The following is a 22,363-nucleotide window of genomic DNA, read 5'->3' on the forward strand; positions in this document are numbered from 1 at the left end:
GCACTTCCTTTTAGTGGGCGTGTCCGGAAATACACGTTCTCTCCGCCCCCCCCCCAGGGCGGAGCCTGGCCCCGTCGTGGTTGGGCATGAATGCCTTAGTGAGACGTGCCGTGGCCCGTGCGGGTAAGAGTCCTCGCCGCCGCCGAATTCTATTTCCATGGAAACCGCGTGGCGCGGCTCCTTGGTTCCTCGGTTGTTTCCTGGGGCTGGAGCTGGAACTGGAAGCCGGTCCGCGGAGAGGCTTGGCCGTGTGGCAGTCGTGGGCTCCGGGCATCGGGTTCTGACACTGGGGCGAAGTTAGTGATGAGCAAGGCTGCGCCTTGCAAGCTCTGGCAGGCTTGCGCGTGTAAAGGAAACGGAGATTTCTAAGGCGGGTGCTTGCATCGTGCTTTTCAGGCATCCCTTGTCTTTGGAGAGGGAAATGCTTCAGCTCCGGGAATGAGCCGGCGGAAAGCAACCGGGTGACGCCGATGCTGCGGCATCTTATGTATAAAATAAAGTCCACAGGTCCCATCACTGTGGCCGAGTACATGAAGGAGGTTTTGACCAACCCAGCCAAGGTAAACACAGGGGAGCGCGAGCCACGAAGGGTGTGTACACAGAGGAGCCCGAAGGTCCCGAGAGCCCGCAGATGATGAGCGGCTCTCCGAAGTCCTTGGGATGTAGTTTTTAATCTGTCAGTTATCAGGCTGCGTTGATTCAAGGGCAGTGCCAATAAAGAGGTCAGGGCAAATTTCTGTGGTGTTTAGGTGTGGCCGACTGTAGTTGGAATTTCGTGAGTTAAAGGGCAGATGGTTTTCTAACTGGGTTGTGCATTTCCCTGCTGGAAGGGAACTCTGTATATAGGAGGTTGGCCTTGAACTTGCAGGGTCTTTGTTTTCTCTCCTGAGTGCTGGGAATCTTGGTGATCTCCACCTGCCTGGCTGTAAGAAGCTTTGATTGAGAGACATTGAATCTTTCTTGAAAGTTAAGCGTTATGGTCAAACTTGGGATATGAAGATAGTAATACACGGTCTTCTCCTCAAATGATTAAACCTTCTAATCAAAGTAATGATAGATATATTAAAAAAAAAAAGCACTGAGTTTAGTTTTGGGTTGGAAGTCTTAGGTGAGAGAGGTCAGTGAAGATGGCATTTGAGTAGATTGAACTGATAAGGATGCCAGGGAGAGAACTAAAAAGGGAAGAAAGGGAGACTTTGCATTGGCATGGAAGTAGACAAGCAAGGCCAATGAAACAAAAGAAAACCCATCTTTTTATCGAGATACATTTATCATATAAAAAGTACGTAAGTCACTGGCATGTAATTGGATAGATTTGTCACACACACACACAGACGGATTTTTCATACAGAACATATTTGTGTAAGTTGCACATGGTTAAGAAACAGTATCGCCAGGAGGTGGTGGACCATGCCTTTAATCCCAGCACTCAGGAGGCAGAGGCAGGCGGATCTCTGTGAGTTCGAAGCCAGCCTGGCCTACAGAGTGAGTTCCAGGAAAGGCGCCAAAGCAACACAGAGAAAACCTGTCTCAAAAACAAAACAAAACAAAAAACAACAACAAAAAAACCCCCAAAAACCAAAAAAAAAAAAACAAAAACAAAAACCAAAAAACCAAACAACAACAACAAAAACAGTATCACCAACAGGCAAGACTAATTTGGGAGAGGAGGCTGGGGTGATTAGAGTCCTCCTATGTTGGACTGTGGGTGTGGGCAGAGGGCAGGATGTAGAGATGAACTTTGCATGGTTCCAGCCCTTCTACCTGAGGAGTAATTGGTTTTTTATGAGATTTGCGAAATGCCTACTACCATGTAAAATTTGGATAAAGACTCTGTCTTTCTCTTGGTTATTTCAGAAGAGAGAACTACCTTGGTAAATAGTTGGGTCACTGTGTTATTACATAACATCTTGGAGGAGTAGCTTTAAAAGCCTTATTTGAAAATTAATCTTTCCCATTTCCTCTTTTTACTCAGGGATATTATGTGCATCATGATATGCTAGGGGAAAAAGGAGACTTCATTACTTCACCCGAAATAAGTCAAATCTTTGGGGAGGTAATACCCAACATGTAGACTGTAAAAGGAATGAATGCCATAAATACCTGAGAGCATAAGCTATGCTAGTCTGCCATAGTGTTTTATGGGTGTGTGTGTGTGTGTGTGTGTGTGTGTGTGTGTGTGTGTGTGTATGTGTATGTGAGATTCATCAGATATTTAACATTTTTAGAGGGAATGGTAGAGAGGACATTTGAAAAAACCCAGACTTCAATGTAAAAAAAGAAATGGAGAGATATGAAGGACAAAGGAAAATAGGAAAAGTTTGAGGAGAACCACAGAAAATATGAAATTGGAAAGGGAGAGAGCAAAACAAACAAACAAACAAACAAGAAAACAAAACAAAAAAACCCCAAACACACACACACACACACACACACACACACACACACACACACACACACACACACAAAACAAACAAACAAACAAACAAAACAAAAACCACACAATGATCTCTGGCACTTCCAGCTATGACTTAACCTGCTTACATTGGGGTCTGGGAGACCTGTAAGAAACAGAATCATGGTTCATTTATTAACCTAAAAGTACCTTTGATGACTTGAAAATAGGGAATTGTGAATAAATGGAAGTGGAATCTAGGTTTGAGAGACATTAATTATAGTTAAGGGCAGTGTAATGATGTAAATCATGAGAGTAAGAAGAAATGGCATTAATTGTAGTTCCTGTGTCCTTTTGTTTTCAAGTGCTAGTACCTTTCTGTAAGTGACTGCTTATCTGTGCCATGGGGCCTTTTATAGAGATGGGCTTAACAACATTTGATCTTATAGTAAGCTTCCTATGCTGTGTATGTCATGGCAAACCCAGTGAAATTCCTCTGTGTGTGTGTGTGTGTGTGTATCTATGCCTATCTAATAATACATATAGAATTTTTTATAAATGTTTTGCTTTTTGGTATATAGTGTATATTCATGTAGAGTTTTATTCTATAATGCTTTCATGCTTTTTTTCTTGTCATAGCTACTAGGGATATGGTTCGTTAGTGAATGGATGACCTCTGGAAAAAGTCCAGCTTTCCAGCTGGTGGAACTGGGTCCAGGTCGGGGTACCCTCACTGGAGATATTTTGAGGGTAGGTAATAAAAGATAAGTCATGTAGGTTAATCTTTCTGTTTTTGGCTGAGTTTGGGAACGTCACTGATCTTCTAGGTTTGCAGTCCTCCTTCCTAAATCTTATATTTGTCAGCTAAAATAAAATGTCAGAGTAATGTAACGGTTCATTACTTATTATTGTCTGTAAGCTTAAAAAATGGAGGGGTGATGTACAGGCTGAAAATATAAGATGCTTGGGTGATGTCATTTATGCTTTTGCCATTGAGTTGCTAAAAGATGGGTAAGATGTGCGTATTTTTTTTTTTCCCTCTATGTTCACAACAGTAAAGATGGTTGTGTCGCGAAGGGAAAATTGAAAATGTGTTTTAATCCCCGGGTCAGTCAAGTCACTGGTGCCATTTAATTTGTTTCTGAGGATACAGTTTCATCATGTCCCAGACATTTTATTTCCTTGGGACATTTAAAAAATTTTTTTGATCTGAAACATTGTGTGGCTGCCAAGTCTTTTCATTTTTAATAGTAAATTATTACTAGGAAGTCATGTTGTACAGTTTATTTTGTATATAAATGATGTTTATTAACTCTAATAGGTATGGTTACTGGAGAATGACTTGGGTCAGGGTTAAATCTCTAAAGCTGAATACACTTGTGATGTTACTAAATGGTTGTGGTGAGCAGTCAGAAACCTGTCTACTTGACACATTGTGTTTGCCAGGGTGTGATGCGTTTGGCCCCCAGAGGCTCATATAGTTGAATGCTTGGTCACTAGTTGGTAGAACTGTTTTGGAAGATTCAGAGGTGGCCTTGTTAGAGCAGGTGTGTCACTTGGCGGTGGATTTGAGTTTCCAAAGCCCACACCAGGCCCATTCTCACTCTCTGCCTCCAACTCGTGGATAAGATGTAAGTCACCGCTCCAGCATCATGTCTGCCTGCATGCTGCCATGATCCGCACCATAGTGGTGATGGACTTATTCTCTGTAATCAAGCCCCGAGTTAACATTTCCTTTTCTGAGTTGTCTTGGCTATTGTCACAGCGATAGGACAGTAACTAAGACACAGTGTTCTTTTTTTTTTTTTGTTGTAGGTGTTCAGTCAGCTTGGGTCTGTGCTAAAAACCTGTGACATTTCAATACACCTAGTAGAGGTGAGCCAGAAATTAAGTGAGATTCAAGCACAGGTACTGACTGAAGAGAAGCTCCCTGTGGAGAGAGATGCCGAATCCCTGGTGTACATGAAAGGTGTCACTAAGTCTGGGATCCCTGTCTCCTGGTACCGAGATCTGAAGGATGTTCCTAAAGGTATAGCTTTACATTGACTACACTCCTCACAGCAGTGACAGCTGACCAACCTTCTACTGCAGTTTAACAGTTATTGCTTCCAAGTCCCTCACTGGAAGGGAATAGCTGACTTTTCCATTTCTAGCCAAGAACATTATAATAGAAGATTGCTGAACATTAAGGAGCAGTGTTCTTCATTTCCTCTTATAGAAAGCAAACCAAACACAAATCCAAACTGTAAATCTCTGAACTCTGTAGTGTTTCCCTTCAGCTAGGGTAGTACTGATGAAATGGCCCGAAGCAGCATGGACTGAAGAAAGAGGTAGTAGACGGGTTTGGTCATCAATTTCTTGAAAAACCTTCACTTGCCCCAAAGCAAGCAAGGTATGGGGGTGAACGCCCCGTACTAGTCTAGAGTCCTTGACAGTGTGGAGGTAAGATCTCCAGCAAGACACCCAAAGCCGTCTCTGGCCTTAGCTTTCTCACACTCTATATGAAGTTCACATTCCTTTCCAGCTAACACATTTGAATCTCATTGTTTTTAGGAACGTAGTGATGCAGAGTTAGCTGGTCATGGGGTATTTCAGTTCTCATGTCATTATGTGGAAACTGAGGAGTAATTGTTCCTTTGAATGCTGTTCACAGTAAGCTGTCCATAGCGCTGTGGTTCTCAGCGTGTGGGTCGCGACCCCTTAAGGGTTGAACAACCATTTCACAGGGGTCACATATCAGATATCCTGCATATCAGATATTTACATTATAATTTATAACAGTAGCAAAATTACAGTTATGAAGTAGCAAAGAAAATAATGTTATGGCTGGAGGCCCCCACACCATGAGGAACTGTATTAAAGGGTCGCAGTATTAGAAAGGTTGAGAAGCCCTGCCATAGAAAGGACAGAGTGGAAGCATCCCAGGTTCCGGTGCTGAAGAATTGGGCACTTTCTTTTTTATGGCTAATGTTCAGTAGAATTGTCTTGAACTGCTGAATCACTGACTTTTTCTTTTATTTTAAAATAGGATACAGCTTTTATCTCGCACACGAGTTTTTTGATGTTCTTCCCGTGCATAAATTTCAGGTATTGATGGGAAAGTCATGTTTATGATTAGCCAGAGCTGTGAACTAGCGAACTGATAGTGCTCACCCACTGCTTGCTCAAGTTAGTACTGTGGGGGATTTTCATAAATGTGATTGAGAACCAAAGATGAAATATGATCCAGAATCTTTATTCTCCTGGGAAAATTACTATGAATTCTTAGTTTTGGGATGAAGACACAAGAGAGCATACAGTGGTGAATGGCTGTGTCATGAGGATTTATTTGGGCCAGCCTTTCAGCTCCACCTGTGGCAACTTCTGAGGCTAAGAGGAAGCTGCACGTAATGTAGTCCTTTGTCACAGATCACTCGCTCGCTTGCTCACGCTGAGTTTGCCTTCCTGTGCAGCCCAGCTTGCTTCCTTCTACAGCTCTGTTTGTCACGGCTTCTTTAGAACATCACGCTTTAAGAGCTTGCAAATACTTGTTTTTTATGTATTCTGTCTAGAAAACACCACAAGGATGGAGAGAAGTGCTTGTTGATATCGACCCCCAAGTTTCTGATAAACTGAGGTTCGTCTTGGCGCCTTGTGCGACGCCAGCAGAAGCCTTCATACAAGTATGGATTTGAGTTTTTCTTTGGTCGCTGCAGAGTGGTCTAGCCTGTTTCCTTAGCTGTCATTTTGGCTTTTTCTCAGTGGGAGTGCTGGTGGCATGTGAATGCCTTGTCGTAACTGTCCCAATGGCAGTCCAGACCTAGAATCAGGAGGGTGGGCTAAAGTCATTTACTCAGCCAAGTGCCTCTGATAATAAGTGATGCCATGTGATCACTTTATAGAGAAGATTCCCTATCTGAAGGCAGGGTGGTATAGTAACAGCTGACTCACTGAGCATCAAGGTTTGCTCTGTATGTTCTCATTGGGAACATTTTACTGTCATCCCTGGGCAAGAGCACAGCGACTCGGTCACATGTGAACCCAGACCCACCTTAGATCCCACACTGTGGATGGATTAACTGCTGCTTTCTGTTGCCCTTAAGGAATGGTTCCCAGAGCTTTCTATCTTTGGACTGTGCACAACTTTTTAAATACATTTACTTTCTATATGGTGTTTCTCCTGCATATCTGTATGAGGGTGTTGGTTCCCACCGAATGGGAACTATAGATGGTTGTTGGCTGCCATGTGGGTGCTGGGAATCACACCGAGGTCCTCTGGAAGACCATCCAGTGCTCTTAACTGCTTAGCCATCCCTTTGGCCCCAGGGCTCTTTAAAGGTCCCCAAACAGCACATTCTTCTCAGGAATATCTGAGCTTCACAGTACCTTTTTATTCCCTCTTCTCTACCCCAGAAAAATGTTTTTACTTTCTGGCTCCTAAGAATTGTCTAAAGTTTTAAAAACAAGTTTTTAAAAACATACCTACTCATTTTTTTCACAAACTCTAAGTTGTAACATCAGACTAAATACTTGTGGGCAGTTTTTCATATTCTATGTAATTCTGCCTAAATGACAAACATACTTATAAGCTGCCAAAGTGCCACCTCCTCCCTGAAGTCACCCTGTCCCTGGGAGTAGTTTCTTGACTTGACTAGCATTCTCCAGAGAGGGTTGGGACTCCTTTCATTTGAATAGGGCCATGGGATGCCATCTGTCATGAAGATCAGTCTGAGGTGGTATGGGTATCAGCAGGGTTACCTGAGGCTTGCTGGCAGATGTCTGAAGAGGCTGGCTTTGTGATTTTCGTAGCTACACTTGTTTCTTTAATATCATTAGGGCTGAACATTTGTTACTGAATTTTACTGAATCTGCACTGTAGACCCAGAGTATGTTTTATCAGAACACAGACAAAAATCTCATCTCCCATTGAGCAGTAGGTCTAATCCTACACTAAGTCTGTGACTCGACATCTCTTGTGCCTGCCCCATCATAGGCAGAGACATCACTGTGGGTCATTACTGTTTTCAGGGTATCAGGAGGGAGTAAACAATGGTGGGTTTCCATAGTGAAGATGATAACAAAATTTCACAGGATCATCACTAGTTCGTAAGCTGATGCTTGTAGATGCAGGACACCACTGGGTATGCTTTCTGCCTTCACAGAGGGCAACACAGGGCTGAATCCGATTTAATCGGATTCTAAGTGGTACTTTTGACCGTATCTTTTGAGTCCCTGTTAATGTTAGGTGGCATTTCCTTATGCATACAACCCAGTGAACTATGTTTTCACATATTAATATAGGAAAGTGCTTTTATAATAAAACGATACTGTGCTTGACCATAAGGGAGGTTCAGAGTACTTATGCCTTTTAAAAAATATAAAATATTGAAGTCTGTACAAACTTAAATTGTCCAGCATGAAAGAACCATGTTCTGTACAATGAGAGGGATGCCATCTGAGACACTGTCTAGACCATATTCACGTCAAATTCATTATAACTAAGAAATGTTGAACTTGTAGAAATGTGAAAAACTCTAAGGAAGCAGCCGTTCTTTCAAGTGATGTCCTGTGATTCCCTCACCAGCATGATGAAAGAAGGGACCATGTGGAAGTGTGTCCCGACGCTGGGATTATTATACAGGAACTTTCTCAACGCATTGCATCAACCGGAGGTGCTGCTCTGATTGCCGATTACGGTCACGATGGGACAAAGACAGACACCTTCAGAGTACGTACCACACAGGGGCATGCTTTATCAGAACTTCATTGCTAGATCTGAAGTTCACCGAGGAGCTGCCTTAGCTTGGTTTTTATGGTGTCTAACTTTGTTGTATTCATTTTAGAATTAATGTTAGTGATGCTGTTATCATTACTCATAATTCTGAATCTTACAGTCATTCTTCCTTAAGTGAAAAGCCTAAATATGCATAGAGCCTAGGAAACTTTGGAATAACATACATTTTGGGAAAGATTTTCTTCATGTTTCAGCTCCGCCTTCATTTAAAAAAAAAAGAAAGTTACTTTGCACATTTAACCTAGTCATTGTGATCAAACTCTTTTAACATCTTTTTCTTCTCAGGTATTATCCTTTACCCTTTCTAAACATTCTTTCTAAATGTTCTTTAAATATGACAGTATGTCGAAATACGTTGAATATTCTTTAATAGAAATATATTTAACTAAAGGCTATTACTCATTTTCTAGATCAGTGGTTCTTCATTTCTGACTTCATTATTGTTAAGAATTCTTAGCTGGGAGAACATATTAAAAATGATACCCTCTAGCCTCCTTCCAGGATTATAGTAGAGCAGGCCTGAATGGAGCACACTCCCATATTCTCAGGTGGTTTTGACACTGTGATTGACAGGTAAGTTTTGTAAACTACTACCTAGGTTCTGGTTACTGGAACTTGCCATGGTACTAATGGGATTGTTAAACAGCTTTAAGTTAAAGGTAACATCTTCAGGATTCCAACTTTGTATTTTCTATTGAGTTTTTCATGTATCACCTTGTTTGGAGAAAGGATATCATTGCCTAGAGTTTAAATCACAGATTTAGGCCATACTTTTCTTTTTAACATTGACAATGTAAACAATATATTAGTATCATATCCTTTCTTTAATCTCGATAATATTAACTAAGATAGACAAAACTACTCTTCGTATTCAAGGGGTTTTGTGGACACCAGCTTCATGATGTCTTAACTGCTCCTGGAACCGCAGATCTGACAGCTGACGTGGACTTCAGTTACCTGCGCAGAATGGTACAAGGAAAAGTAGCCTCTCTGGGTCCAGTAGAGCAACAAACATTTTTAAAAAACATGGGCATTGATGTCCGGCTGAAGGTAATGGTTTATCTCACTACCATTAAAGATCTTCATGTAAAGAATTATTTAAAGAACCTCTACTGACTTAATGCTGTTGTAGTGGCAGGCCCTGGTGCAGTCTTTGCAGGGCTAAGAGCTGGGATGTGGCACAGCTTGTTAAGTTTCTATATGAGGCTGAGGCTCCCAAGAAAACCATGTTCATGGGTATGAATTTTGTAACTCCTCTTCCGAGGATACTTAAATGTTCTTACAGGGCAAATCACCCAGGGTATCTGCTGAAGATGCAGATGTATATGTTTGGGCCATAGCAACCTAGTTATAACACTGTGATCACCTTTGGGGCACTGCTGTACTGGGTCACTGAAGTCACTGTTAGTGCTGCCGCAGGGATTTCTTTCTTCCAGTGACTTTTCTTAAAGACCTTTCCCCCTTCAGGTTCTTTTAGATAAAGCAGATGAGCCATCCATGAAGCGGCAGTTACTTCAGGGGTATGACATGTTAATGAACCCTCAGAAGATGGGAGAAAGATTCAACTTCTTTGCCTTGCTACCTCATCAGAGACTTCATGGTGCAAGTCAAGAAAGGAATGCCCGTCAGTCAAAGACCCCTGCATCATCTGTAGCTGGGTTTGATGACCTTGTTTGGCAGTGATATTTCAGCTTGGACTGTTTATTCTTCAGTGTGCTTTAAAAATCAAAATAAAAGAAACTCATTTTGTATATTGAAGGTAATGACAGTGTTCAAACTTGTCTCTTTGCAGTCAATAAACATAGCCTTTTATATAAAATACAATCAAAATAGTTGGATGTTCAAGGCTATATGTAACTAACTCTTGGTATAATTGTTTTTAACCTAGTGAGGTAGTTTACTGTGATATTCCTTTAGTCAAGCTAGTTGTTGTATTTCTATTTACTTTTTTTTTTTCCCGAGACAGGGTTTCTCTGTGCAACTTTGCGCCTTTCCTGCAACTCACTCTGTAGCCCAGGCTGGCCTCGAACTCACAGAGATCCGCCTGGCTCTGCCTCCCGAGTGCTGGGATTAAAGGCGTGCGCCACCATCACCCGGCCTCTGTTTACTTTTTAAAAACACATATGAGCACTGGTTGGTTTGTTGGAAACTGCAAATACGGTAAATGGCTATTTCCAGGGATCTGAGTCAACAGCTCTGGATATTATTTTTAAAAAAGGGAAAAGCCATATACTCTGATAGAAGAATCTCTAAGGTTTAGTAAATAGAAGTCAGACGTGAGTTTCTACAGTTATGATCCTGGTTTTGCTGAAGGAGATCATTAAATGAATATGCTAGCATGACTTTTAGTTTTCTGTTCTCGGTGTGCACAGGCTGAGAAGAGATGAAGGACTGATCAGCTGTCAGGGAATCAGCAGTGAATTCCCCAATCTGGAAGCAGGGATCAGAAGGTTTACACATGCTTCTGTGGATTTAAGTAAAGATTCATTCTAAAATTGTAAAGAAGTAATAAAAACCATAGTTAAAAAAATAACAAAAAAAAAAACAACTCTGCAGCAATCTGACTTGTACTGAAATGAGAGTTGAGAACAATACAGACCAGCCAGGGACAATTTCCTAAGCCGAGTTCATTCTGCTGTATTCCCAGATAAAGATAAATTTCAGTTCTGTAATACGCTGTCACCAGTTTGGTCCATAGAACTTTTATATTACTATTGTAAATAGGTTGTCGTGGGAAGTATTTACCAGCAACACAACTCTCTGAGGTCAGAGGGAACAGTGTTGGCCATTCTGACCTCATGGTTGAACTGGACTGGAGATTCACTGGCAGAGTGGTGTGTCACTTTTTATTCCTGCAGCTCAACTAAGAATAGTGTTAACATTCTGTATCTTAGTCTATACAGAAAAGAATGACTGGGGCTTCATTTAATGTGTGTGTGTGGGATGTGTACATTTTGGCTACAGCACCCACCCCGTACTCACATTTTGGGCATTGCATGTATGTACATGTGGAGGTTGACAGTGGTGTCTTTTCTTCCGTGGCTCCCCACCTTAGTTGCTGAGACAGACAGCATCTCTCTCTCTCTGAACTCATTGCTCTTTAATTTGGCCAAAGCTTTCTTGTCTCTGCCCTTCCCTGGCAATGTCTTACTGGGGTTCCGGGCACGCTGTGGTGCCTGGCTGTGTGTGTGTGCCGGGGATCCAATCTGAGGCCCTCTGTTTGTGCAGCAGGCGCTCACCTTCCAAGCCATCTCCCCAGCCCCGATGTCTTAGTATTTAGGTGCTGTGCAGCCTTAGGCCATTCCTAACTGCTCTGTTCTATGTAATTCTATTCCTACAGCCACTGTTTTGTTTTTTGTTTTCAAGGACTAGATTAAAACATTTGAAAGATGACAATACCCACAGTTGGCTCCTCCCAAATACACAATTGTTTTTAGTTTTTATAATCAAGAGGGAAGAGTCTGGTAGAACCTTCTATCTCATTCTATCTCTATTTCTTCTATCTCATAAAATTCTAGAAATTTATTTTTTATATTAGACATTTAATTCTTCTAAGTCTTCTGGTAGTTGCAATAGTTGAATATCTGCAGTAGTCACTGAAAAAAGTTGAATTATCATTATTCTTCACACTTGCATTCCAATAAATGAACCCTCTAGATAATTCTCTCAAATGCAGTATGCAACTGAAATGACTTTTTGAAAGGTTTTCTTTGTGGGGGGTAGTTAAATACAATCAGTGTTCATGCAGCATTAGTTCTATTTACAAAACTGTCCTATTACCCACCCAGGCCCAGGGAAAATATTACAAGCCAATAAAACTCTCTTGGGAAACTTATACTAGAGATTAGCTAAGGTTTTCACATAGGAAAGTATAGTGATATAGAAATACATTTTATTATCAAGTTTTAAGAATATTTACAAAAAGTGGGATGTAACAAAAAATATAAAATGTACTAAACAGTGTCATTATACACTACTTTGAAAATTATCACATGTCTCTAAGAAACAGTTACTTTTTATGCAAACACAACTTGGCTTTAAGACAAGGACAAAAGGTTATTCAGGTTACACAGTGGAGTAGTTACTCAGCGCCAGACTATCTGACGGTCTCTCTAGACAGCACAGGCCTTCAACCGAAACAGAGTGCAATTGATTTCACGGCTTGTAAAGCCTGATTATAGCAGTACAGCAACCGAACAGTCACTCCAGGAAGCTTTCACTTCACACAGTAAAGCCACAGTGGGTTGCAGAGTGACACGAAATTGTTCCATCTTGTACATGTTGGTCAAGCAGACCTTGCAGAAATGGAGTGAAATCATCATCTATCACAGGGACAATCCATTCATAGTTTCTTAAAATTACTCTTCACAACTGCTGGATAAGAACAATTACAGAGATATGTGCCAAGTCTCCTGGAGATACTTACAGATGTACAGTACATCATCAATGGCTGGGACGGGTAAAAGGGACTTGGGACATAGGCCTGGGTTCAAATCCATATTCAAACTCTATGAACTTTAGCAGCCAACCTTGTGCCTCAACTTCCCTAAATGTATATAGTCATGTGGCTTGGCTACTTACTGTGAGGACAGTTTAAAGCATAAAGACTTAACAACACAGGCAGCCCGTAATGTTGTTTCTTCAAGGATGTTTTTAATTTTCGGTAGATTCCGAGGCTGCTTTCTCATCTGCAAAGGCACTCTCAGTCTTGGTCTACTCACACACAAGACCGTTCTCCTTTGCTACCTCAGACTCAGTGTAACTGACAACACCGAGTTCCAGACTGTCGGAGACCTTCACACATGCCCATCTTCACGGCCACACCGAGGAAGGCAGAGGCAGCAATTTATGCTCTTCATTCTACAGACTGGGGAACTAAATGCTTAGACAAACTGTCTCCTGCCCAGCCCAGCAGATCTAAAAACCAAGAAGCTAAGACTCACACCCAGGTTCTCTGACTCCAAATCTTTGCTCTCAGCACAGAAAAGGAACAACAACAAAAACCCTATTCTTGGTGATCAGTGAGGATGAAGAGACAAACGCTACTGTATTTCCTACAAGAGGATGGTCCTGGACCCTTTTCTTTGGGCAAAGCACAGATTGGAACATCACTAATGTGAAAATCTCAAAGTGCCTCAGAACTCCAAAGTTTCTAGATTTTGAGGATTTCAGATTTATAATCAGGGATGCTCAACCAGTGGAGTGTACAGATCTTTCAGTGTCTGGAAAGCTGAAACCTTTCTGGTGTACAGGTTAGGGATATTGAACCTATATTAAGAACTACTATAAAAAGCTGGCTGCGGGAGCTGAAGTGTAAGAAATTCTTACGCTTCCTTCATCTGCTGTACTGGTAATATGTTTCCACCCCAATGATGTCTGACTTCAAACCACCTCCCCAAACTGCTTAAAATCAAACACCAATTTAAAAATTCTAGATATTTGGAGGCCCCACTCAAAGGCTAAGGGAGAGGGAAGAGATACTGCTTGCTGTATAGCAACATTTACTGACCCTGTACCAGCTCTCCTTTGAGTCTGTATTTAGTTTTGTCTCTAAGTTATTCAACTCCATGTGAGATCAGCTGCAGAGCTGTGCCCACTGACTGCTGGCATACAACCTGCACCATGATGGTATCAACTGAAAACATATGTGTTGAGCGGCAGAGCTGAGTGGTGACCAGCTCTACCTACTTTTGTCACACCAACTGTCCAATTATCCCAGTGGCTACTGCAACAGAGAAAAGGTGACAACTTCTATGTCATACAGACCATGTTTAAAGATACAGCCCCCACCAGGTTCCATTTATAGGGGTCCAGGAAGGATCAACACCTCCAACAGTAGACAGATATTAGAAGTCCTTACCGCAAACCATATATTGTTAGCCTCAGAGTCACTGCCTAACTACAAACTTGTTGAGTAATCAACCTTATAAACAAGAACTAGACAGTCATAGGTTTTTAAAACAAATGATGTAACGACAGCAAAGGAGAGATAAATTAAGTGCTAATTCACATTGTCCTAATGTGAGGATTAAGAAAAATTACAGAACCAGTTATTGCTTAGGCTACAAAAATTTCTAACAAGTTTCATTCTGATTTTCTTATGTGATTTTTATTACTCAGTTTCCCTTCATGTACCTACTTGTTATGAGCTACAGTATTGGTGCCACCAAGTTGTTCTGTTTCCTCATGCCTCCGCCTCCTCGCAATGACAGCCTGCAGAGAGCAACAGTTAGGCAGCAGAGTATCTGGTCATGAAATGAAACCCTTCCGTACTGAAGTTAGCTCGCTGATCATTAAGGATCTTCTTCCATATCATCTGGATTGGGGGCCATAATGAAATGCTTTGGGTATTCGAGGTTGTGTGTGTACGCGTGGATTTCCCAGCGAGCGTCATCACTTTCGTGGGTAATGTAACGTTCTCCAATGCGAGTTTCAAATTCTCTGAGGTCAAGCCAAGTCTGGTAATCCTAGGGAAAGAAAATGATTATGAACCATAAAATAGACAAAATACTGACAGACCCGTTTTATTTACAACCTTAGTGCCACAACTGACAACTCCTATAAGTTCCAAGTGTATTAGCAATGTTAAAGATAAATCTTAAAATCTAATGTCTTTATAAAGGAAAGGAACTAGTTTCTGGAAATTCTCTTAGGCTTTTGGGTTAGCTAATAGTAATCACGAAGTTCTATGCTGCTTGAGGCATACAACTTACTGTTCAAAACAGGGGCAAGTGCTTGAATTTATCAACAGGCTAACTTACTAAACGGTGAGCCCAGAGATGTGCTTGTTTACTGCTAAGTCTACTCTCCTGTTTCCTATAAAATCATTACACAGCTTCTCTGCTCACTCTCAAGTGTGAATTTTTGTGTTGAGACAAATCTCTGAAATAACTCATGAAGGAATCAAGCCAAACATAAACCTTTTAGCAGATGTTTAAAATAAAACATATTGAATAGTTGCCATGTTAACCTTTAAAAAAAGAAAAAGGAAAGAAAAGACATGACTAGCCAAGTCCTTAGAAAAGGCTCAGTGTTTCAGCTCATGGGTGCTTAACTGCCTATCGGGATACTGACTTCAATGACAGGCCGCACAACTTCCCGAGGCCCGAGCCATGGCACAGGTAAGGACTAAAGAGGGCCTAGATCATCCCAAGCAGTGTGCTGAACATGCTGTTCTTGGAGTGGTTTCATTAGCGAAGACAAACGCACAGGAGGCTAAGATGCAGAATCTTTTTTTCCCTTTACCTGTAGCCAAGGATGACTAAGAGATTTGTCAACACTGAAGCGTTTTCTCATCTTCACTTGAAGCAAGTTGTTTATCAAATCAATTGCTAGATGAAAAGGCAAAATTAGATACATGAGTTTAGGGCCCACTGAACTCAAAGCTGTGATTCTGCCTGCAGGAGGGCATGGAGAAACTTTTGCTTCTCTATTATACAGAATTTAACACAGAGGAGTGACCCATAAATGCTTCCTGCAGTAAGTATGAACACCAACTTTTTTTTTTTTTTTAATTTATTTATTATGTATACAGTGTTCTGTCTGCATGAATGTCTGCAGGCCAGAAGAGGGCACCAGATCTCATTACAGATGGTTGTGAGCCACCATGTGGTTGCTGGGAATTGAACCCAGGACCCCAGGAGGAGCAGTCAGTGCTCTTAACCTCTGAGCCATCTCTCCAGCCCGAACACCAACTTCTTATGTTAAGGCTGCAAAACAGAGTATAGGTTACATGAATACACTGAAGCCAGATGGGTAAGGCTGACGACAGGTACCAGGGACAAGGTCTGTTTCTAAACTACGCTGTACCTTGATTTCCTCATCTGTACAATGCAACTGTTGAGAAGAGGAAATCAGTTTAATATGAGTCTTAGACTGCGTTTGGCACACAGGTGCTAAGTATTCATTACTGTTATTTGAGGATGAACAAAACAGAGTCTGATTCCAGATGACCGTTCTTCCAACGATACCACAATGCTCTCTCTTCCCTGACCCATTCTGAAAAGTGGCATAAGTCACTCTTCCTTCTATAGATACAGTGAGAAGGAAGAGGCGACAATAACAGAAGTTCAGGTTTTAGCAATCAGGTTGGGGGTGACTTTGTACTGTTGGTGAAAACTCAGCACATTTTACTCAGTTATTTGGAGAAACTGAACCACTACAAAATCAAGGCAACCATAAAACTACACACTGACCACAGACTACATAATGACACGTTTGGAATATTGATAAAGAAGGCCTACTCCCAACTTGCAAAGGTTTTTCCCTAAGTACTTCATTGCCTTCCGTGTTTCAAATTCCCCCAACCCTGGTCTATCCTGTCAACTGGGTTCACTGTCTGCATCCATTTAAGGAACTGCTGAGTCCGAATCTAGGCTACGGCCACGTGAATGACAGGAGAGGTCTGTGGGCCAGACTGCCTTTAGAGCTCTGTGACAGCTTTGAAGACCAAAATCTCCCAGTGGACTTCAGCTTTTTTGTTACAAAGTGAATCCGGCAGGCTGCTGTCTTTTCTGTTGTTCATGACACTCCTTCCACTTCAGTGGAGTATTTATCAAACTGTCACCTGGCCTAGTACATTTGGAAAGGTTAAAAAAAGACCTATCCATTCAACGGCTGGCTAAACTTGGGTGGGGATATTCCTTAGCACTACTACTACCTACGAGGGGACTGTTTCCTAAGAATGGCATACTCCATCAGTAAACTACAGAGGACCAACTTCATTCCCCTTCCCTGCCTTTCTCCCTGCTCCTTCCCCAAGAAAAGGTCTTGTATAAGGCTCTGAAACCTCCACAATACTGGAATTACTGGCGTCTGCCAACAGCCCTGGCTTATTCTTGACATGTACAGAAGCAGGCATTACAAATTAAAAAGCTTTCACTAGTCATGAAAACTATAGCATGAAGCTTCCTGGTAAAAGATCAGAAGGATGGAAAACATGAACTGCAGATACAAAAGCTCATTCTAGGTATAAAGCACATGAGCGAAAAGTGTCTAATCAATCTGTACAGAGGACTGGAATAACTAATTACCAAAACATATACTTAAGAAAAAATGCCCACGGGGCTGGAGAGATGGCTCAGAGGTTAAGATCACCGACTGCTCTTCCAGAAGTCCTGAGTTCAATTCCCAGCAACCACATGGTGACTCACAACCATCTGTAATGAGATCTGGTGCCCTCTTCTGGCCTGCAGTCATACATGCTGTATACATAATAAATAAATAAATCTTTAAAAAAAAAAAGAAAGAAAAAATGTCCAACTATTAGCCTAAGTAGACCTTACACAGCTTGGAGGAGGAGGGGTGGGGCAGGAGGACCCACGAGTCAGGAGGTCTCTGAAGAATTGCAGTAGTGAGGAGGAGGCCTTGTTGGCAGGAGGAAAGGCCTAAGCAAGATTCGGAGAGTTTAGAAGAGAGTATATATCAGTTTTGTATAAGAAGTAGGGGGTGAGGCTCAAAGGTGCTCCAAGGGCCATATCAGAAACCAACGGCGGCAGTGTCGTTAAAGGGAAGCCAAAGAGGATGAAATAACTTTCCTGCAGATGGCTCGGGCCGCAGTCACCGAGGAACCAGGGAAGAGGTCAGTGAGCAGCATAGGTAAAAGATACTAGAGTAGTTTCTGGATGAGGCTGCTGGAGCCTGGCTGACTGCTATGACCAAAAACTGAGAAAAAGAGAGACAAAGAAAACACTTTAAAAGTGGAGTACTTGGCCTTGCATAGTGGCGCACGGACCTCTGTGAGTTCAAGGCCATCCTGGTCTACATGGTAAGTTCTAGGCCAGCCAGAGCTACAAAGTAAGCCCCTGTCTCAAAAATAAAAAGTAAATAATAATAATTAAAATAATAAATACCAGGAGAGTTCTCAAAGACTGATAACAGATTAGGGAAATGAAGAGACAGGGTGATTTGTGATCACAAAGATTTTAGGCTATCTGCGAAACCGAAACGTAATTCTCTTTTACCTTCACTGGAAATTTCTCGCCATGGATTTGGTGGGTACATAAATGCAGCATTTTGGATTTGGTCATTTATATCTTCATCTTCATTGAACGGAAATGTGCCGCTGAGGCTCACGTAGACGATGACTCCCACTGACCACATGTCTAGGGAACGGTTGTAGCCTTTGCTCCTGAGAACCTCGGGGGCTAAGTAGGCTGGAGTCCCCACCACTGACCGCCGGAATGACTTCTCACCAATGATGCGTGCAAACCCAAAGTCACACAACTTCACCTGGAAATGGACATAGCAATACTTGTCCCTAGATATTCTCAATGCACTTAACCAAAGGTCCTAATTCTACACAAAACAGTTTCAGACAGGGAAACTGAAATTCCATTTCCCCAGAGGCAGACAACTACAACTACAGCTCTTTGATATTACAATGGTAGGAAGAGCTATCGTAGTGTGCATTAAAAACAATTTGTACTCTATCTTCCAGACTCATAGAGCAAGGGTTCAGCTTGGTCGCTTTGATGAGACGGATGGAGGGTGCTGATCTTTGATCCCTTGTAAGGGAATCCCTTTTCTATTCTCTGTAAGTAGGAATTGTATTTCAGTTTTGAATCCTCAGTGGCCTCTCAGAGTCTGGGCATATAAAAGTACTCAATAAATGTTTTGCTGCATGAAAAATAAGCTACAGTATTTTGAACCATTCTTTATTTTACTGAATCTTAGAACAGTGGTTCTCAACCTGTGGGTTGTGACCCCTTTGGGGGTCAAAGGATCCTTGGACAGGGGTCACTTAAGACTATCAGAAAGCACAGATATTTACATTACAATTTGTAAGAGTAGCAAAATTACAGCTGTGAAGTAGCAACAAAAATAATGTTAAGGCTGGGGGTCAGCACACCATGAGGAACTGTATTAAAGGGTCACAGCATCAGGGAGGTTGAGAACCACTGTCTTAAGAATATCTGTTGCCAAGGACGCTACCTATCGGCAGGTATGTAAAACAGGGCTTACAGATGACAATGTGGACAGGAGGAAGGCTCTGAGGAGTGAGTGCTCTCTACGCTGATGGAACTACAGACTCCAGTTGGTTCAGAGCTGAATGAGGTTATGTGGGAAGGTGCCCACGACCATCACCATGTTCTCCTCAGGAAGTGTTCTGTAAGTATGATGGGCTTGGCAGAGCTCAGGACACATTGTAGATGAGGTTAGATTCTGGTGATTACTGACTGCAGCCATCCCGAAGAGGCAAATGTCAAGTACTTCCCAGAGGAAATGCCATGACTGACACATGACTTAGGAAAAGCATTACCGTCAACTGAGAGAGAAGGGATCTGATGTCTGCAAGAGCACAGTGCAAACAGGTCCTGGAGGACACAGGGGGGGGCACATTCAAATGCTGCTGGCTGTTTCTAGTACATGTCATATGATACATGCATCATGAATAATATTTACTGCATCGCAACTGAATTTGGTGACCCTTCTACTCAGATATTTGAAGTGCACAGATCTTAAGTGTGTGGTTGGGAGACATTTATACATAATTGGAACCCACCCCCGAAAAAAGCCCCAAATTTGATTTCTTCAGACCTATTTATGTCTAAAAATGTTTTGACGGGCAAGAGCAATACAGTAATAAAGCCTGACTTTAAATGATGCAGCTACCGATTCAAACTGGCAGTTACAGACTACAGCGGGCCATACTTGGTGCTCTGTTTTGTATTAGGAGGGTATTTTGTAAGTGTCACTAACTCCAAATAGTTCTTCATCAGGTTCTGGAGAAGGTCTCACCTGAGGAAACGGCTCTGCTGATGCAAGCAGCACATTTTCGGGCTTTAGATCACAGTGCACAATGTTCTTAAAGTGGAGATTCCTCAAGGCGACGAGTATCTGTCAGGACAGAGGCTGTGAGAGGAGCGACTGACAGCAGTCAGAGCAGAGCGGCAAGCAGGCGTGAAAAGGCCGCAATGACCCACTGCTGTACGTGCTAGCCCAAGACCAGCATGGCAGCTCCCAGCTGCAATGAACCCACTGCTGGACGTGCTAGCCCAAGACCATGGCAGCTCCCAGCCGCAATGAACCCACTGCTGTACGTGCTAGCCCAAGACAAGCATGGCAGCTCCCAGCCGCAATGAACCCACTGCTGTACGTGCTAGCCCAAGACCAGCATGGCAGCTCCCAGCCGCAATGAACCCACTGCTGTACGTGCTAGCCCAAGACAAGCATGGCAGCTCACAGCTGTAGTGAACCCACTACTGTACGTGCTAGCCCAAGACAAGCATGGCAGCGCACAGCTGCAATGAACCCACTACTGTATGTGCTAGCCCAAGACAAGCATGGCAGCTCACAGCTGTTTGTAACTCCAGATCCATATGATCTGATGCCCTCCTGACCTCCAAAGGCACCACACACACACACACACACACACACACACACACACACATACTGCACACACATACATACATACAGGCAAAACACTCATACACAGAACAATATAATTTAAAAGTGAGTCTACCCCTGTAAAGGGCTTTTTTGAAATGCCTAGAAATCAGCTAAACTCCAATATGACTTCGTGAATTGTATGATAATTTCAAAACTCCATTATATTTAATCAAGATGTAGCTAAAAGTACTACTGTTCACTTTTATTATGACTACTAATCCTTAATCTCCCAATATGTACACATAGTGCCATTTAATTCTTAGTTTCACTGGCTTTAAGGTAGAGCTAAATACCTGTGTGACCATGAATTTAGTAATTCGTTCTGGAAGTCGACTTTTTTCACTGGACAGAATCATCTCCAACATATCTCCATGAAGCTTTTCCATCACTACGAAGACTCGTTCTGGGGTTTCAAACATACACTCCAGATTTACAATCCCAGGGTGGTGTAGATTCTGAAGGGAAGTGGCAGGGTGTTTGGATGATCAGCTTTAGTAGAGAACTAATCTTACCATGAAACCACCTAAAATACTGCGATGATTACATGAATATACACAACAGAGAGAGAAACAGTTTACTCTCACCCTCCTCGAAGAAGCTCCTTCTTGCATTAGACGGAGACCATTACAGAAAGGCACAACTGGCCCAAATGCAGAGACCGTGGAGTACCCAACACCAAATGACACACCCACACCCAACCCTATACTGGAGGCTCAGAAGACTGTGGAGGGCCAGAAGACCAGGAAGCCTGTTGCAAGATAGTTTCTTCTACATAGGACAGGGAAGCTGCATCCACGGAATTTCAGTAATATGGTTGTCTAAACAAGACCCGCAAAATGACTCTACTGGGTGACAGGCCAACACGTATGAGAGCAATCTCAGAGGGCCCCACCCCTACATGGAGAGCTCCAGACAAATAATGACTGCTGGGAGAGAGAGAATCAGTCTGCCACAGGGATGAGCCCGATAGAGCCAATCCCAAGCAGTGAGCCCTAAACACACATATGTAAACACACATACACATGAAACCGGCAGATTGTATTTATAAATCTGCATGCAATAATAATGAATAAAAAACTTAGAAAATAAACTAAAAGCATATAAAATAAAAACTACAACAAGACTCAGGTATTTTCCCCAATTGTGGACTGTTTTCAATGTCTTCTTTTCAACAAGAATGTCTTTGTATTTTAAATAAACAGCTTAGGCTGGCTACTTTACTTTTACATACCCACCTACCTCACACACACAGAATCGACACCTGGATTTACTGTAGTATTTTCTTTATTAATCCCATTTTTAATATTTATAAATTTCTTCTGCCTTTCTTAGCCATTCTTTTTATACACGTTTATTTGTGTGTGTGTGTGTGTGTGTGTGTGTGTGTGTGTGTGTGTGTGTGTGTGTGTGCGTGTGTGTGTGTTTGTGTCACAGGGTACATATGGAAAGGTGGCTACAGTATAATTATAATAGGGATTCCTTCAATCCATGTGAAAAATTTATGTGAAATGCTCACTGACTAAATCTTATAGAACCAATTTCAGTAAATAAAGTACGATTTGAAAATTTTGTTTTACAAAGTATTTGTGGTATAAGTTCACATTATACTCTATCTTACATTCAAAGAATATTAAAGTTCATCTTTAAACTACATATACATATACATATAGATTTTGTTAAATTTACACACTGCCAAGAAAGACCTAAAGCCACAATTTTGGGGACACACATACATATACACACACACACACACACACACACACACACACACACACACACACACACACAAAATCCTTCTCCCAAAT

The 22,363-nt window shown here is 42.0% G+C and overlaps 2 protein-coding genes across 5 annotated transcripts in view; one reads left to right on the top strand and one right to left on the bottom strand.

The window, feature by feature from the left end:
- The first annotated feature begins 7 nt into the window (after positions 1-7).
- On the top strand, positions 8-9,931 carry Ndufaf7 (NADH:ubiquinone oxidoreductase complex assembly factor 7). Of its 2 annotated transcripts, XM_052746322.1 has the most exons (10): positions 8-123; positions 397-560; positions 1,976-2,056; positions 3,035-3,145; positions 4,211-4,424; positions 5,424-5,482; positions 5,947-6,057; positions 7,959-8,102; positions 9,045-9,218; positions 9,636-9,931. In XM_052746322.1, exons 1-10 carry the CDS (start codon positions 87-89, stop codon positions 9,849-9,851), a joined length of 1,311 nt encoding a protein of 436 aa, XP_052602282.1. In that variant the 5' UTR covers positions 8-86; the 3' UTR covers positions 9,852-9,931. The 2 variants fall into 2 exon arrangements, with proteins under 2 accessions (XP_052602282.1, XP_052602283.1); XM_052746323.1 differs by lacking the exon at positions 397-560 and having other exon boundaries at positions 101-123.
- A 2,107-nt stretch (positions 9,932-12,038) lies between these two features.
- Prkd3 (protein kinase D3) overlaps positions 12,039-22,363 on the bottom strand; it is a 74,400-nt gene continuing 64,075 nt past the window's right edge. For all 3 annotated transcript variants that reach the window (XM_052746321.1, XM_052746320.1, XM_052746319.1), the window contains exons 15-19: positions 20,852-21,013; positions 19,908-20,006; positions 18,131-18,398; positions 15,414-15,499; positions 12,039-14,635 (exon numbers count right to left, since the gene is read on the bottom strand). In XM_052746321.1, coding sequence (XP_052602281.1) covers positions 14,462-14,635; positions 15,414-15,499; positions 18,131-18,398; positions 19,908-20,006; positions 20,852-21,013 — 789 coding nt within the window. In that variant the 3' untranslated portion in view covers positions 12,039-14,461. The remainder of the gene's footprint in view (positions 14,636-15,413; positions 15,500-18,130; positions 18,399-19,907; positions 20,007-20,851; positions 21,014-22,363) is intronic.

Source organism: Peromyscus californicus, unplaced genomic scaffold, assembly GCF_007827085.1.
Source record: "Peromyscus californicus insignis strain IS unplaced genomic scaffold, ASM782708v3 Scaffold_1__1_contigs__length_55948999, whole genome shotgun sequence".
Taxonomy (NCBI): domain Eukaryota; kingdom Metazoa; phylum Chordata; class Mammalia; order Rodentia; family Cricetidae; genus Peromyscus; species Peromyscus californicus.